The sequence below is a fragment of the Polypterus senegalus genome, chromosome 4, assembly GCF_016835505.1.
Source record: "Polypterus senegalus isolate Bchr_013 chromosome 4, ASM1683550v1, whole genome shotgun sequence".
Classification (NCBI taxonomy): domain Eukaryota; kingdom Metazoa; phylum Chordata; class Cladistia; order Polypteriformes; family Polypteridae; genus Polypterus; species Polypterus senegalus.
This window is the reverse complement of record NC_053157.1, coordinates 2,571,190-2,587,304: the sequence shown is the minus strand read 5'-3', so window position 1 is coordinate 2,587,304 and position 16,115 is coordinate 2,571,190. Positions and strand designations below refer to the sequence as shown.

Sequence of the window (16,115 nt, the reverse complement as noted above, 5' to 3'; positions counted from 1 at the left end):
GGCGTTTGGACGAGAACCGAAAGCAGCGAGTAACGCGCATGCGCCCGCTAGAAGCGTTTGCTCCAATTCAGTTCGGTTTATTGATGTATGGCGCTCGTCACGGAGCGCAGACTCTGACCGCTGTAATAAATTAACAGCCGTAAGACAAATGACACCTTTAATATACGTACGTAAAAAACACTAATTCAGCACTAAAACAGAGCAAATTCAGCTTTGCAAACTTTACACAACAATCGTGACAACATCTGAAGGATGAATAAGTGATCGTCTGCTTTACACAGAATGTCAGTCTGTCTTCACGACTTTTAAAAAAGACACCAAGGACCACTCACCCGCCACAAAAAAAAACGACTCCTTACTTACTCAGTCTGCCTTGTATCGCCTGCTCGTCAGTATCTTCCTCAATCCACAGCTCGCCGCTCCCGTGCTCATGAACGAACGCAACTACTCCGTCTCGACACGCGAGTCCGGAGATCTTTTTCTGGGAGAAAAACGGATTGGAAATGTTCTCCTGATTGGCACTAGCCATTGACCTAGGTGTTAAAGCGAAGTCATTCCACGAAGTTCTCCCAAAGCAGTACATGACGCCGCTGCTCCACTGCGCTCCACTCTCTGCTGAGACGCGCAATTGACTGCCTGCCTGCCTGCCTGGGCGCTGCGGCTGCGGCTGCATGACGTCACAGGCAATGAGCGCGTCCTGTAAGAACGCCGGCAGCCATTCAGACGCTACGACACGTGCAGCAATGCAGACGTGCACTGCTTGGTGCTGCCTTTTGCCACACTAACGTCCACTCTGTCTTTTGTTTCACTATTATCACCCAGGGCACAGAACTAAACACGAGAAAAACGGTGGGCACTTTTAGAATACGCTGCCGCCTCACCTCTCCTGTGACAACAACAACAACAATGTTTATTTATATACCACATTTTCATACAAATGACGTAGCTCAAAGTGCTTTACAGGATGAAGAATGAGAAAAAAAGGCAAAATATAAAAATAAAATTAGGCAATGCTAATTAACATAGAATAAAAGTAAGGTCCGATGGCCAGGTGTTCTGTCATTTCTGTCAAAACAGCGCATTGCTGCTTTAACAGATCTTTACTGTCACATTTACTATGAAAAAAAGAATTTTGTTGTAACGAGTTTACATATACAATTACATATACGTGCCGAATGACTTGATCAGAGAAGACCAATGGATTACGTTGTCCACTGTTCTGCACATTTGGATATCAGCTATAGACCTGCACATGCCATAGAGCCTGATGACTTGGAGTACCCAGGGCCGTCTTAATGTATGGGCACAATGGGCACTGGCCAGGGCACCCAGGAGCATAGGGGCCCACAATGTTTCTGATGCTTTTGTGTGTTTTGTGTGCTGGCATCCTGCCCGGGGTTTGTTTCCTGCCTTGTGCCCTGTGCTGGCTGGGATTGGCTCCAGCAGACCCCCGTGACCCTGTACTTAGCATATAGCGGGATGGATATTTACATTAAACCCCTATAATTAAAACTGCAAGTCTGCACTTCAGTCACATCTTGATTGCTTTGTTTCAAATCCATTGTGGTGGCACACAGAGCCCAAAATGATCAAAATGGTGCCCCTGTCCAAACACACAGAAGAACGTCTGGCTGGAATACGAGAGCTCCCGCTGACCATCACAGGCCTGTAGGTGGCACTGAGATGTGCTCAGATCTGCCCACTTGTGCCACGGGTTTTCATTTGAAGGCTTTGGTGTTCAAGCAGAGCAGGTCCACCTTGTTGTGTCCACAGATCCAGCATGCTCATTGAAGTTGGTTTGTTGTGATGTCCCCCTGGCGTGTCACACACGTGCGCATGGCAGACGTTTTACAGGCTCAAATCGTGTGGTTTCTCAGCCGAACCAGAGGTTGGCGCTGTCATCTGATCCTTTCTCCTTTTGTCCCTCTACAGTACAACTGAAGACCGAGCCCCTCAGTGACGTCACTACCGGTCCACCCACTGATGACATCACTCCTGGCCCCATGTGATGATGTCACTTATAGTACCCAGAATCCATCTACCTGCCACCTCAATTCCTGTTCTGGCATCCCTGACTCCACCTTTTCCTGTCTTCCACTATATTTATAACCCAGTTCCATCACAAGCTCATGTTTGTGAAGACGTTTTTTTCATTTTGATGCCTTTATTCAAGTATATGGGGTGGCCTTCTCCAAACCGGTTTCTGTCTACTGCCTATTTCATTATGCTGGTTAAACTCATCAGTTCTTGAGGCTGATCCTCCAACCCCCCCAGTCTCACTGAGATGGCACAGGTGGCGAACCAGCAAAGGGTAGAGAAGGTTGCAGGGATCTGTGGTATCCGTGGGTGAACTTCTCCAGGCTGGTGGTAAGGCTGACCTCCTGGCATTGCCAGCCATCTTTGTTCCAATTTGGGAGACTGGTGTCATCCCAATTGACTGGAAAACGGGACTTGTTGTCCCTATCTGGAAAGGGGAGGGTGATCGCCTGGATTGGGGCAACTATAGGGGTATAACACTACTCTTGGTGCTGGGTAAGGTCCTCAATAGGATCCGTGACCACTTGCTCACCTACCAGTGACTGGATCAGTCTGGTTTTACGCCTAAGAAGTCTACCATCGACCACATCCTGGCACTGAGGGGACTCATGGAGTGTAAATGCGAGTTTCTTTTCAGCCTTTGTCAATTTTTGTAAAGTATTCACCTCATTTGATTAAGTTGCCCTGTGGGACCTCCTGAGACTTTGCAGGATCCCCTCAAAGTTGCTGGATATCATGGCCGGCCCGTACACGGGTACTGTGAGTGCTGTGCTCTGTGTTTTTCCCAGTTGATTCTGCGGTTCATCAGCGGTGTGTTCTGCTTCTACTCTGTTCAGTTCTTGCATAGACTGGGCGCTGGGCAGAGTCGTGGGGTCTGGCAGCTGTGGGGCATCTGTTGGTGAAGAAAGATTCACGGATCTCAACTTTGCTGATGATGCTGTGATCTTCATGGAGTCAATGGAGGCTCTCGAGAGACTGAGTGAGGAGTCCGAGTGTCTGGGCTTGTGAGGGTCCTGGATAGAAACCAAGAGCCAGGCCTTTAATGACCTCTTGGGCACGGCCATCAGCAGCGTGTCTGTCTGCGGAGAGAGTGTCGACCTCGTCGAGAGGTTTACTTACCTCGGCAGTGACATTCATGTGACTCTGGTGACTCTTCCTATGAAGTCAGTAGACATTTTGGGAGAGCATGGATGGGTCATGAGGTTGCTGGACAGGGGTATGTGGCACTCCAGATATCTCTGCAAAAGGACGAAGGTCCAAGTCTTTAGAGTCCTGGTGCTTCCTGTCTTGCTAGGTGGTGCGAGACATGGACGCTATCCAGTGACCCGAGATGAAGACTGGACTCCTTTATGTGTGTCTCTTCAGAGGGTCCTTGGGTCCTGCTGATGTGACTTTGTGTTGCTCACAGAGTCCCGAATCGGGCACATGACCTTCATTGTGAGGGAGCATCAGTTACGGCACTACGGTCATGTGGCGCATTTCCCCCAGGTGATCCGGCTCACAGGACCCTCATTGTTAAAGACCCGAGTGGCTGGACCAGGCCAAGGAGATGCCCACATAACACCTGGCTGCGGTAGATAGAAGGTCATTTTTGGAGGGGGGGGGACTGGACCGCGTGTCTGCCTGGGGGGTTGTTAACCAGGATCCCAAGCTTTTTCTTTGTGTGGTGGGTGCGCCAACATGCTGTACCAGTGCCTGCTCCCCAACTTGACCCGACCTGGGTCAGAATGATTCAGAATGATGACTGTTAGTACAGACCGGTGAATCGTTTATACACATTGGTCAGGACGACGTCCCTTATCTCCCAAGGCTGTAATCTGGACACGTTACGTTACGTTGGTATTTCAATGTCTGGGTGACACGTTTCAGTTTTAATTGTAAGGTGCTCACTTCTTCACCCACCACTGCTCATTCACTCCTTTCCAGTCCCCCCCTCTGCCAGCATTAAAGTGTGGCTGAAGTTAAGACATTTCAGTAGGGTCACCACAATGAACTAAGGCCACAGTGCCTGAAGTGGCAGTGACTCACTGTGACATGTCAAAGTTCAAAGGCCAATCAATCCACATTGACGGGGACAGGCCAGTCCTGAGCAGCTCCCACTTCCCTTTTCTCATGACTTCACTTTATTTCCATTAAGACAGCAACCACAGACAGAGACACAGAGACCTGAGGCTGTGCCCATCCAACCAAGAAGACACCCGCCATGTCCCAGTCACCTCTCTGAGCCAAACACGGTGAGAACTGAATTGTTTTATTCAGCATCTTCGACATCAATAAATATGAAGTTACATCAGGTGGGCTACAGTTTCGTGGAGCCGCTTGGCCCGTCCTTCAACACTCGAGCACTCGGCCCACAGGAGGAAGAGGCGCTCATGTCCTCCCAAAGCCTTTATTGAGCTGTATGGCATGCAGCAGCTTCTCCTGAAGTCTCTCTTTAGTGGAGTACCTGGGCAGCATTAACTGGAGGAAGCAGGTGCTGGCCTCGGGGTAGTGGTCCTCGGTCAAGTGAGGCAATGACAGGATGGTCATCTTAATGCAGGCCATTCCATCCAGGGGGATCCGGTCACTTCCTGTCAAAAACACTGAAAAGAGAGCAAAGGGTTAATCTGGGAACATGCTGCGGACGTGGCCGCTGGCAAGAACAAGAAAGTTTTAATCGTGGACTTCAAAGCTCTTCAAATTTCGACGCCTGCTGCTGGTGAGACTCAGATACCCCTTAAGACCCCTTAGGGTCTGCATAACTGAATGGTTTTTGTATTTTGAATTGAACTCTGCTTAATAAAGCGCCTTGAGGTGATGTGCTACACGCAGGCCGCTAAACTAGCAGTCCAAGGCCTGGGCACACCCAGAAATACCAGCTGTGGCCACTAGGGGGCCAAACCTCCGCCACAGTTGTACCAACTACAGTCTCAGGTTTTATTCACACAAACACCTCCGACAGGTGTCTTCCTTCAAAGAGCACTGGCGCAGTTACAAATCCCGCTCTTTTTATCTGCCCGCACTCTCCAGCAGGTTAAGTTTAGTCTTCTTCCATCAAACTCCGACACCATGTGAGGGCCCGGGGGTACTTCTGATGTCATGGAGGAAACACTTCTGGATCTGTCAGAAGAACCTTCCTGGTGCCACCTATGGAAAACCCAGCATGGCTGCCCCATGGGTCTACAATTCCCAGTACTCCCTGCATTTGCGTGTGTGTGGGTACACCAGACCAAGAATGCTGCCACCCAGTGCACTGGGGGCACATGCCATCTTGAAAGGCCGTTTCCTCAAGTTTACCTACCACCTGGCCTCCCGGTCAGGCAAATGTCTTCTGTCGAATACCCGAAGGGATGTCAGTCCATCCATGTTGGCATGGAATGCCCATCTCCTGGAACGTCATGCCTCTGACCACCCAGACTGGGCAAGGCAACAAAGCCCACCCCAAACAAGATGCTGATCCATCCTGGCCGTCCATCAGAAGTATCATGAAAGAACGACTCCAGGATCTCGAATATGCTGTTCAAGGCAAGGTCGATATTTGTTGACAGTGTCGATGTCTTTGTTCGTTTGTCCATTGTAATCTTTTCCTTTTATTTGCCAGTTTCAGATATGGCCTTTTCTTTGAAGCTCTGTCTCTACCATAAGACCAGCACTCTGGAGTCACTAGAATGTGTTGTGTGTTCAGGGAAGAAGCCCATTGAGGACCTACTGTAAAATGGCGTTTGGTTCACATGCTACACACTCTTATGATAATAATAATAATAATAATTCATTACATTTACATTGCGCTTTTCTCACTACTCAGAGTGCTTTACGTAGTGAGAGGGGAGCCACTACCACCACCATTTACTGTGCAGCACCCACCTGGATGGTACCATGGCAGGCATTTTTTGTGCCAGTACACTCATCACACATGAGCTGTTTGGTGGTGAGGTGGTGAGAGAGACAGCCAATCACGGACATGGGTTAATTAGGGGCCAATTTAGACTGGACATCAGGATACACCCTGATCTTCATGAAGGAAACCCAGGGATCTTTAATGAGCACAGAGAGTCAGGCCGTGTTATGACTCATTTAAAGGACGGTGCCATATTTACAGCACAGTGTCCCCGTCACTGCACTGGGATCCCCATTCAGTCCACAGGGTCAGCGCCCCCTGCTGGGCTCACCAACACCTCCTACAGCAACAACCCAAGCTTTTCCTGGTTGGTCTCCCACCCAAGTAAGGAGCGGATGAATGAGAACGACTTGTCTTTAAACACAACGATAAGACAGAGATGTTAATTGTTGGAGGGAGTGACGCGGATCACAGCAACATCTGTCATCATTTAACTCTGCTGGAATCTCCGTTAACTTTACTGAATCAGCCCGCAATCTCGGAGTTCTCTTTGACTCTAGCAGATCATTTAAAGCGCACATTACACAGTTGTCTAAAGCAGGTTTCTTCCATCTTAAAAATGTTAGGAAATTAAGGCGCTTTCTAAATATTAATTCCACCCGGGGGAGTAAATGCTAACATTAATTTTATTTAAATTTTTTTCATTTTTATTACTATTTCATCTAATATTGTTTCTTTGTATCAGTATACTACTGCTGGATTATGTGAATTTCCCCTTGGGATTAATAAAGTATCTATCTATCTATCTATCTATCTATCTATCTATCTATCTATCTATCTATCTATCTATCTATCTATCTATCTATCTAACCAGGATTCTGAGTAATTAATTCCTGCATTTATTTCTAGTAGGATTGACGACTGCAATGCGGTGTTCACTGGCTGTTCAAACTGTTCTTTATTCAGCCTCCTGTTAATCCAAAATGCGGCTGTAAGAATTATTACAAGAACAAGAAAATACGAACACATAACTCCAGTTCTTAAATCCTTACACTGGCTCCCAGTTAAGTTTAGGGCAGAATTCAAAATCCTCCTTTTAACATATAAAGCATTAAATGGCCGAGGTCTGGCTTACTTGTCTGAACTTATCATGACTTACAAACCTGAGCGCACATTAAGATCTCAAGATGCCGGTCTGCTTAGGATTCCAAGAATTAATAAAATAACAGCAGGAGGTCGAGCTTTAAGTTACAGGACCCCCCTAAACTTTACGGTGGTCTGCCTGCCACTATTAGAGATGCCCCTTCAGTCTCAGCTTTTAAAGACTCACCACTTCAGTTTAGGTCACCCTGACTAGAGCTGCTGATCAACTGTGCAGACTGCATCTCTCTTGTCAGTCATCAGCACTAAAACATCAGTAACATGACAGTTAGAATTTATTACTAACCCTCACCTATTCTTTTTCTCTTCTTGGTACTCAAATGCAGCACTTGGTGCCCACGGCCCACCTGCCAAGCTGTTTTGCCTGCCTGAGCTAAAGTCAACCCTGATGGAGGATCGCAGGAATCATTGGGGTAGAGGGGTCCTTTCATCGGATTGGCTGGCCCAGTGCTGTTTCAGCTGTGGAATGGCCAATGGGGGAGGCAGCTTGATGGCCGAGGTCTCCAGGACTCTAAACAAATCCAAATCATATTATGGGATATCATCCATCCATCCATCTATTATCCAACTATATATAACTACAGGGTCACGGGGGTCTGCTGGAGCCAATCCCAGCTAACGCAGGGCACAAGGCAGGAAACAAACCCCAGGCAGGGTGCCAGCCCACCGCAGGGCGCACACACACACACACCAAGCACACACTAAGGACAATTTAGGATCGCCAATGCACCTAACCTGCATGTCTATGGACTGTGGGTGGAAACCCACGCAGACACGGGGAGAACATGCAAACTCCACACAGGGAGGACCCGGGAAGCAAACCTGGCTCTCCTAACTGCAGCAGCGCTACCCACTGTGCCACCATGCTGCCCATTATGGGATATCATCTACTGTTAAATTCTGGTCCGTACTTGTAAAATTTTTATTTTTATACTGTATTGAGGATTTGATCCTTCTGATCTGTGTATTGTACTGTATTAACCCCCTTTTTTTGAAACCCACTGCACGCCCAACCTACCTGGTAAGGGGTCTCTCTTTGACTGCATTTCCTGAGGTTTCTTCCATTTTTCCCTACAACGGTTATTTTTGTTAGTTTTTCTTTGTCTTCTTAGAGAGTCAAGGCAGGGGGGCTGTCAAGAGGCAGGGTCTGGTAAAGCCAATTGTGGCCCTCCTTGTGTGATTTTGGGCTACACAAAAAATAAATGGCATTGTATTGTACTGGCCGGGCCTGAACGTGATTAGCTTCAGGTGGAGGGCCTGGTCTGAAGTGCAGGTGGCATGGCTGCTTATCAGGTTCTCCTTCGTTTTCTATCCTGGTCAGTTCCAGACACCCCTATGATCAGGTAGTTTGTTACTTCTGTACTATAAACAACATGGTAAGGACATGCCGGATGGGGGGGTATTGCTATACCAATACCATCAATGCCAGCGACAGTAAATTGACCCTGCTTGTACATACAATAACTCAAGTATTAATGTTATTATTATTATTACTATTGTTACTAATAATATTAATAATAATAAATACCTTTAATTTACTGCGGTGGGCTGGCGCCCTGCCTGGGGTTTACTCCTGCCTTGTGCCCTGTGCTGGCTGGGATTGGCTCCAGCAGACCCCCGTGACCCTGTGTTAGGATATAGCGGGCTGGAGAATGATTGACTGACTGATCTTTAATTTATTTAGCACCTTCCATCAATTTAAAAAGACCTCTAAAGCGGCTGTCGCACATGTGCAAATGGGAAGAAGCTGAATGGATCAAGTCAAGGTAATTACCCGCCAGGCCAGGGGCTGGCAGGGTTCACGAATCCCATTTTGTTATCTATTCAGGCCAGATACGGGAAAACCTAGCAGACGCCCCACCAATGACGTCACTTCCGGCGCCAAGGATGACATCACTTCCGGCTCTGGCTCTCGATGACATCACTTCTGTCTTTCGGCTTATAAAGCTGCCATCTTTGCTAATCGAATTTGTTCAACTCAGGGCTCAAAACCAATCACATGAGTGCGTTATCAAAACTCATTTGCATGCAGGGACAACATGTGGGCGGCTCCTTTTTGTGTGTGTCGAGGCTGTTCATGTCACACCACTCAGATCGTATTTAATGTCTGCTGATGAATGATATGTGAACAGTTATAGGATCTGAATGCAGAGCGCCATCCACTGTGCCATCCTACTAAAATACAGCATGCACTTGAGTACCACCAGCTCTTTGATGTAACTGATGTCATATTCTGCTTCAGGAGACGAGGGGCCCACTCTGCTGCCATCTGGAAACAGACACCTGGAAGTGAGCCAGTTATCAAGAACCTGCTGTGAGAGACGGCACTGAGCTGATCTGGGATCGTTACCCAGCTGGGACGCCAGTATCACAGAAGGTCAGGGGAAAGCAATATATACCGGTCATTGTCCCCTCCCCACATGCTAGAGGGCAGTGTCCCTGGGTTATGGTATCACTGCAGGTACCCAAGGGCATCATGGGAATTGTAGTTCTTTGGGTCAGCCCTGTTGGGTTCTGTGGGTGCTGCTAGGGGGTGCTGAAGGGACTGGAGAGCCCTACTTTGTTGGACTTCAAACGAACCCGGACACTCCAGGGTGTGAGTCAGGAGAGGAGACAGACAGCACTCGCCTCGGAGGAGTAGCAGTGCAGTGCAGAGAAGAGAAGAGTTACATGAAGGTACCGCTTTAAAATAAAGTTCTGAGCCCGGGACTTGTCTATGTATTTGTGTTTGGGGTTTGAGGCTCTGTGGTGCCCCCTGTTGATCACACTGTGTATGACAAAGCGGGTACAGAAATTAGAATAAAAAGGGTGGCTCAGTGTGTATGTAGCTGTGCCCTGGTGTCTCATTCGGGTTTGCTTCCTGTCAGGATAGGCTTGTACCCCAAACTGAACAAAAGTGGGTACATAAAAGGGCTCTGTGATAGGTAGATGAGATCCCACTTTATGTCCGCTGCTGCCAGGGACAGACTCTGCCGCAATCTTCTAACGGGATAACGAAAACCCGAAAGTGGAAGGACAGACTTACAGAGGAAGGCTTTCCGTTGATGGAGATTCATTTCGTGAAAGACACTCCAGAAGAGCTCGATGGTGGGGTGCTTCTTGTGGTATTTGCCTGTGTAAGTCGTATTCTGCATTAAGAAAAAGTACAAGAAGATCACAATGAGCTCTGAAAGGGGCACAGAGGTCCCCCTCGGCTCCAGGCACTCACCTCCTCCAGAACGTCCCAGTCGTAGTCCGTGTTCCCCACCATTAAGTCCATCAGCTCTTGAGGCTGAAAGAACTCCAGAATGTCTTGGTCACAGACCTTGATAAAGCCCCTCTTGAACTCATCGAAGGGGTCCTTCACCGACTTGGTAAGTATGTGGTCCACGTAGGCGTCGACAAACTCCTGCCTGAAATTCAAAACGTTCAATCAAAACGCGGCCACCAAACGTTTGGTATCCTTACGGCGCCCTTCACGGCAATCACAACTCCAGGTGACTGCACATGAATGGCAGTGTGCCACTTTGGCACCGTTCACCATGCACAGAATTCTGTCTACTGAGGACTCTGCTTGTGACATTAAAAACTTGATTTTCATGAAGGCCTCAATTTTCTGCAAGGTACGTGTAAGGGATGTGAAGAAGCTTCAAGTCACGCAACGTGCAATGGAGGGACAGGCGGTGAAGTTGGCGCTCACAGATCGTATCGAAAATGAGCAGATTTGCTGCATAACTGGCTTCAAAGACGCCATCAGGGTGGCACACATGGGCCGGGCAGGTGGTATATACGTATGTCTGATGACAGATGGGCATGGAAAGTCACATTTGTAAGAGTTGACTTTGCACCCTGGTCCAATGTGCACCTGGCGTGTGTCTGAGTCTCATGTCCTTCTGAGCTTATGCCTAAAAGCTGACGCTGTTATTTTATTATTCACTATGATAAATGTATTTCTTGTTATTTTATATAACCCCTTAAGAGAAAAATGTTATATTTATGGCATAACCTTTCTTCTATAATACTAAGTTTCCTGTTTTTGTACCCAGCTGGATCATAATATGCATACACACTCAGCTAAAGGATTATTAGGACCACCATACTAATACGGTGTTTGACCTTCAGAACTGCCTTCATTCTACGTGGCATCGATTCAACAAGGTGCTGAAAGCATTCTTTAGAAATGTTGGCCCATATTGATAGGATAGCATCTTGCAGTTGATGGAGATTTGTGGGATGCACATCCAGGGCATGAAGCTCCCGTTCCACCACATCCCAAAGATGCTCTATTGGGTTGAGATCTGGTGACTGTGGGGGCCATTTTAGTACAGTGAACTCATTGTCATGTTCAAGAAACCAATTTGAAATGATTCGAGCTTTGTGACATGGTGCATTATCCTGCTGGAAGTAGCCATCAGAGGATGGGTACATGGTGGTCATGAAGGGATGGACATGGTCAGAAACAATGCTCAGGTAGCCCGTGGCATTTAAACGATGCCCAATTGGCACTAAGGGGCCTAAAGTGTGCCAAGAAAACATCCCCCACACCATTACACCACCACCACCAGCCTGCACAGTGGTAACAAGGCATGATGGATCCATGTTCTCATTCTGTTTACACCAAATTCTGACTCCACCATTTGAATGTCTCAACAGAAATCGAGACTCATCAGACCAGGCAACATTTTTCCAGTCTTCAACTGTCCAATTTTGGTGAGCTCATGCAAATTGTAGCCTCTTTTTCCTATTTGTAGTGGAGATGAGTGGTACCCGGTGGGGTCTTCTGCTGTTGTAGCCCATCCGCCTCAAGGTTGTGCGTGTTGTGGCTTCACAAATGCTTTGCTGCATACCTCGGTTGTAACGAGTGGTTATTTCAGTCAAAGTTGCTCTTCTATCAGCTTGAATCAGTCGGCCCATTCATTCTCCTCTGACCTCTAGCATCAACAAGGCATTTTCACCCACAGGACTGCCGCATACTGGATGTTTTTCCCTTTTCACACCATTCTTTGTAAACCCTAGAAATGGTTGTGCGTGAAAATCCCAGTAACTGAGCAGATTGTGAAATACTCAGACCGGCCCGTCTGGCACCAACAACTATGCCACGCTCAGAATTACTTAAATCTCCTTTCTTTGCCATTCTGACATTCAGTTTGGAGTTCAGGAGATTGTCTTGACCAGGACCACACCCCTAAATGCATTGAAGCAACTGCCATGTGATTGGTTGATGAGATAATTGCATTAATGAGAAATTGAACAGGTGTTCCTAATAATCCTTTAGGTGAGTGTATAGGCCATTGTTCTTTTCTTGGGTGGCATGGTGGCGCAGTGGTAGTGCTGCCCAGGTCCTCCCTGTATGGAGTTTGCATGTTCTCCCCGCGTCTCCTCCAATTTGCTCCCACAGTCCAAAGACATGCAGGTTAGGTGCATTGGCGATCCTAAATTGCCCCTAGTGTGTGCTTGGTGTGTGGGTGTGTGCGCCCTGCAGTGGGTTGGCACCCTGCCCTGCGCCCTGTGTTGGCTGGCATTGGCTTCAGCAGACCCCCGTGTTAGGATATAGCGGGTTGGGCATTGACTGACTGTTCTTTTAGAAACAGCGTGTGCGTGCTGAAACTCACACATCACCTAAAATAATCCATTTCAAATGTCACATACATTTGAGTCAAATTGTGGGCATCTAAGGTATCCACATCTGCCATGTCCTGCTAGCAATTAGGTGTAACCAGTCATGTTAAAAGTTTTCTGAATGTGTAATGAATTCCTTTTAAAGAATAGCGACCGAATCAATGGATTGTATAAACAGAGCGCAGAGGACACTTTTTTCTTTTCACAAACACTGATATGATGCTTTTTGCCACTTCGGAGATTTAGATAAAGAATAACGATTGACGCCTTCGCCTGCCTGTGTTTGATTTGCTTAAATCAGGGCACTCCAGTGTGTCTGTATTCCTAATTGTCTTCCACACATTGTGCTGACTTCAATAAGATGATACATTAAGATCTCAAGATGTCCGTCGTCTTCTAATTCCAAGGATTAATGAAATAACAGTCGGAGGTTGAGTTTTTAGTTACAGGACCCCCCTAAAGTGTGGAGTGGTCTGCCTGCTACTATAAGAGATGCCCCTTCGGTCTCAGCGTTCAAAGGCTCACAACCTCAGTAAAAAGAACTCAACCTACAACAGCAGCACCCTGGGAAGAAATTGATGGTGTCCACGTGTGTCTAACGGTGACGGACACTGTGCGCTCTTACTTGTTGGCGTTAGTCACAGGTTTATGCTTCCCGTTATCCACCAAGTCCACTTCTTGTTCACACCAAACCACCTGTGCAGAATCAAACCAATGAGTTACTTCACAATGGCCGTTACATTAGCTGCTAAAATGAGTTTGAATACGTGACAATTAAAGTCAGTTATGCATTACCGTCACCGGAAAGGGTTAAATCATGAAACAAATAAAATAAAATACTAATATGGACAGTAGGGGGCGCTCTTGGCGTTGAGCCGTCCTCCTGTTATTTGACTTTCTGTTCTCTATTTGTTATTGGACTCCTGGGTTTAAGGACTTGTCACTTGGATTCAAAGTTTTTGTTTTTCGGGTATCGTAATTGATTTGCTAATTCATTTATTTTATTTATTGTTTTGCTTATTTGTGAATTATTTATCATTTTTCTGTTTTATCTCTGTTATGTTTCATTTTCAGGTATCATTTGGGTTCTTTATCTTTATATGGCGTCCTCTGTCACCTGTTCAGTCCGCCCCTATGGCTCCATAAAGTGACGCTGCTATGGAGAACATGTCGTTCCAAAGAAGGCAGGCACCTCTTCACCTCATCACTACGGACCACTTACATCTCACATCATGAAGACCCTTGAGAGGGATGGGTCTGGACTATATGAGTCCTCTTGTGGAAGACCACCTGGACCCCCTGCAGTTTGCCTATCAGACAATGACTGGAGTGGAGGATGCAATGATCCGTCTGCTCCACAAGGCTGGCCGCACTGTCACGATTCTGTTGTTTGAATTATCCTGTGCCTTCAATACCATCCAGCCATCCCTGTTAAGGGGTCAACTCAGAGATATGCAGGTGGATGAGCCTGAGGGGTCCTGAATGATGGACTCTCTGTGGGGCAGACCATGAGGACTGTGTGAGCAACACTGGAGCACCACGAGGAGCTGGCCTGTCTGCCTCTCTCTTCACTCTGCACACCTCAGACTAGAAATACAACATCACACAAATGGTCAGATGATTCTGCTCTTATGGGGTGTATTGATAAGGGGGGGTGAGACAAAGGAGAGGAGTTGGGGGGGGCTTTGAGAATTGTCTACAACTTAAGGTCAGCAAAATCAAAGAACTGCTTATTGACGTCCATTGCAAAAAGAACGTCTGTGTCCAGTAATTATTCAGGTAGTTGATATTCTTGGGGTCCAAATTAATGTCAGGTTGGGATGGTCTCATAACACATTGGGGATATAGAAGAAAGGGCAGAGCAGGGTCTTATCTTAGGAGACGGCGCTCCTTTAATGTGGGGAGTGACATCCTTCACAACTCTGTGATGGCCAGTGTGGTGTGCTGGGCTGGTGACACCACTTCAAGAGAGGACCACCAGATCAACACGCTGATTAGAGGGGCAGGCTCAGTTATGGGACACACTTTCGATCCCCTGGGGTTTGTAGCAAAGGAGAGAATTAAAACCAAACGGAGTGTCATTATGAACAACGCTGCACTCCCTCTTCTCTGACGCACCAACACTGAGGACTTTCAGCTAACAGAAGTGTGTCAAGAAACACAACTGGGACTCCTTTACACCAACAGAAATGCTGTGTGTTCAGACCATAGTGTGTGTTTCTATCTATCTATCTATCTATTATATAGTGCCTTTCACGTCAATCTATCTATCTATCTTTCTTTTATATAGCACCTTTCACACTATCTATCTATCTATCTATCTTATAGTGCCTTTCACATATCTATCTATCTATCTATCTTATAGTGCCTTTCACATCTATCTATCTATCTATCTATCATATAGTGCCTTTCACATCTTTCTATCTATCTATCTATCTATCTATCTATCTATCATATAGTGCCTTTCACATTATATCTATCTATCTATCTGTCTATCTATCTATCTATCTATCCATCTATCTATCATAAAATGCCTTTCATATTATATCTATCTATCTATCTATTATATAGTGCCTTTCACTCTATCTATCTATCTATCATAAAGTGCCTTTCATATATATCTATCTATCTATCTATCTATAAACGTTTAGTGATTGTTTTGTGTCTTGTGGGTGGAGCCTCCAGGAGGCGGGTCCACTCCAATGTCACTGCTGCTGGCTCCTCCCTCTGCCTTCAAATTGAGCTGAGAAGCCGAGACTCAGCAGCGGTTTATCGATTGTCTGAGCTTTCATAAAGTAGGAACTGATTTTTCGTTTTATTGGTTTCGGTTTTGGCTTTCCATGAATGGATTGTGGATTAAAATGTATTTCTGCAGGTTGTCTTGTTAGGCCTGAAATTCTAGCATTTTTTTTGTTTTTTTTATATAAATACTGTAAATTATTTTTTGATAAGATAAAAACTGAAAAACAATGTAATTTTCCAAGTTATACAAAAAGATCTTTTACTTACAGTGAACAAATAATGGGTTATCAATTTTCAGCTTTTCTACAGCAGCGGTGCTTTTCTACTGACAGAGAGTTTTTGAGCAATCAGCACAGTTGGACCATCGATGTCAGGTCTCAGTCAGATTTCTCCCCTGACTGCGGTTCAGCTTCACGTTTTACGTCTCTTTTCTACTTTCTCGTTTCTCTTATTTATGGTGATTGCGTGTGTCATTCTTTATTTTTGATTTTGTCATTGTACATAAGCTGCCTTTGTTACATTCCATGTGTTGTTTAAATGGGTGGACCATCAAAGGGCTGGGGCCATCTGCCAATCGCTACTAGGAAGTGCCCTCCACCCTAGAAATCTGGAGGGTCTCCCACAGTTCCTGGCGGTTAATTTTGAATGTGCTTGGCGAGCGTATCTTTGTATAGTTTTGTGCTTTTGTGATTTTTTTTGGATTTTTGATGTTATCTCTCGAGTTTGGACCAATTTTCGATTTCCTGTATTGGGACTTGTT

At 46.3% G+C, this 16,115-nt stretch overlaps 2 protein-coding genes across 4 annotated transcripts in view; both read right to left on the bottom strand.

Annotated features, from left to right (window-relative positions):
* LOC120527089 (probable E3 ubiquitin-protein ligase HERC4) overlaps nt 1–609 on the bottom strand; it is a 67,349-nt gene extending 66,740 nt beyond the window's left edge. For both annotated transcript variants that reach the window (XM_039750154.1, XM_039750155.1), the window contains exon 1: nt 364–609. In XM_039750154.1, the coding sequence (XP_039606088.1) occupies nt 364–583 (220 nt within the window). In that variant the 5' untranslated portion in view covers nt 584–609. The remainder of the gene's footprint in view (nt 1–363) is intronic.
* A 3,663-nt stretch (nt 610–4,272) lies between these two features.
* The window catches only part of LOC120527088 (probable E3 ubiquitin-protein ligase HERC6), a 95,997-nt gene continuing 84,154 nt past the window's right edge, over nt 4,273–16,115 (bottom strand). The window contains exons 20-23 of one of the 2 annotated variants that reach the window (XM_039750152.1): nt 13,239–13,309; nt 10,224–10,407; nt 10,041–10,143; nt 4,273–4,619 (exon numbers count right to left, since the gene is read on the bottom strand). In XM_039750152.1, the coding sequence (XP_039606086.1) occupies nt 4,408–4,619; nt 10,041–10,143; nt 10,224–10,407; nt 13,239–13,309 (570 nt within the window). In that variant the 3' untranslated portion in view covers nt 4,273–4,407. Of the gene's footprint in view, nt 4,620–10,040; nt 10,144–10,223; nt 10,408–13,238; nt 13,310–16,115 lie in introns of those variants that run through there. The other variant, XM_039750153.1, reaches the window with a different exon arrangement.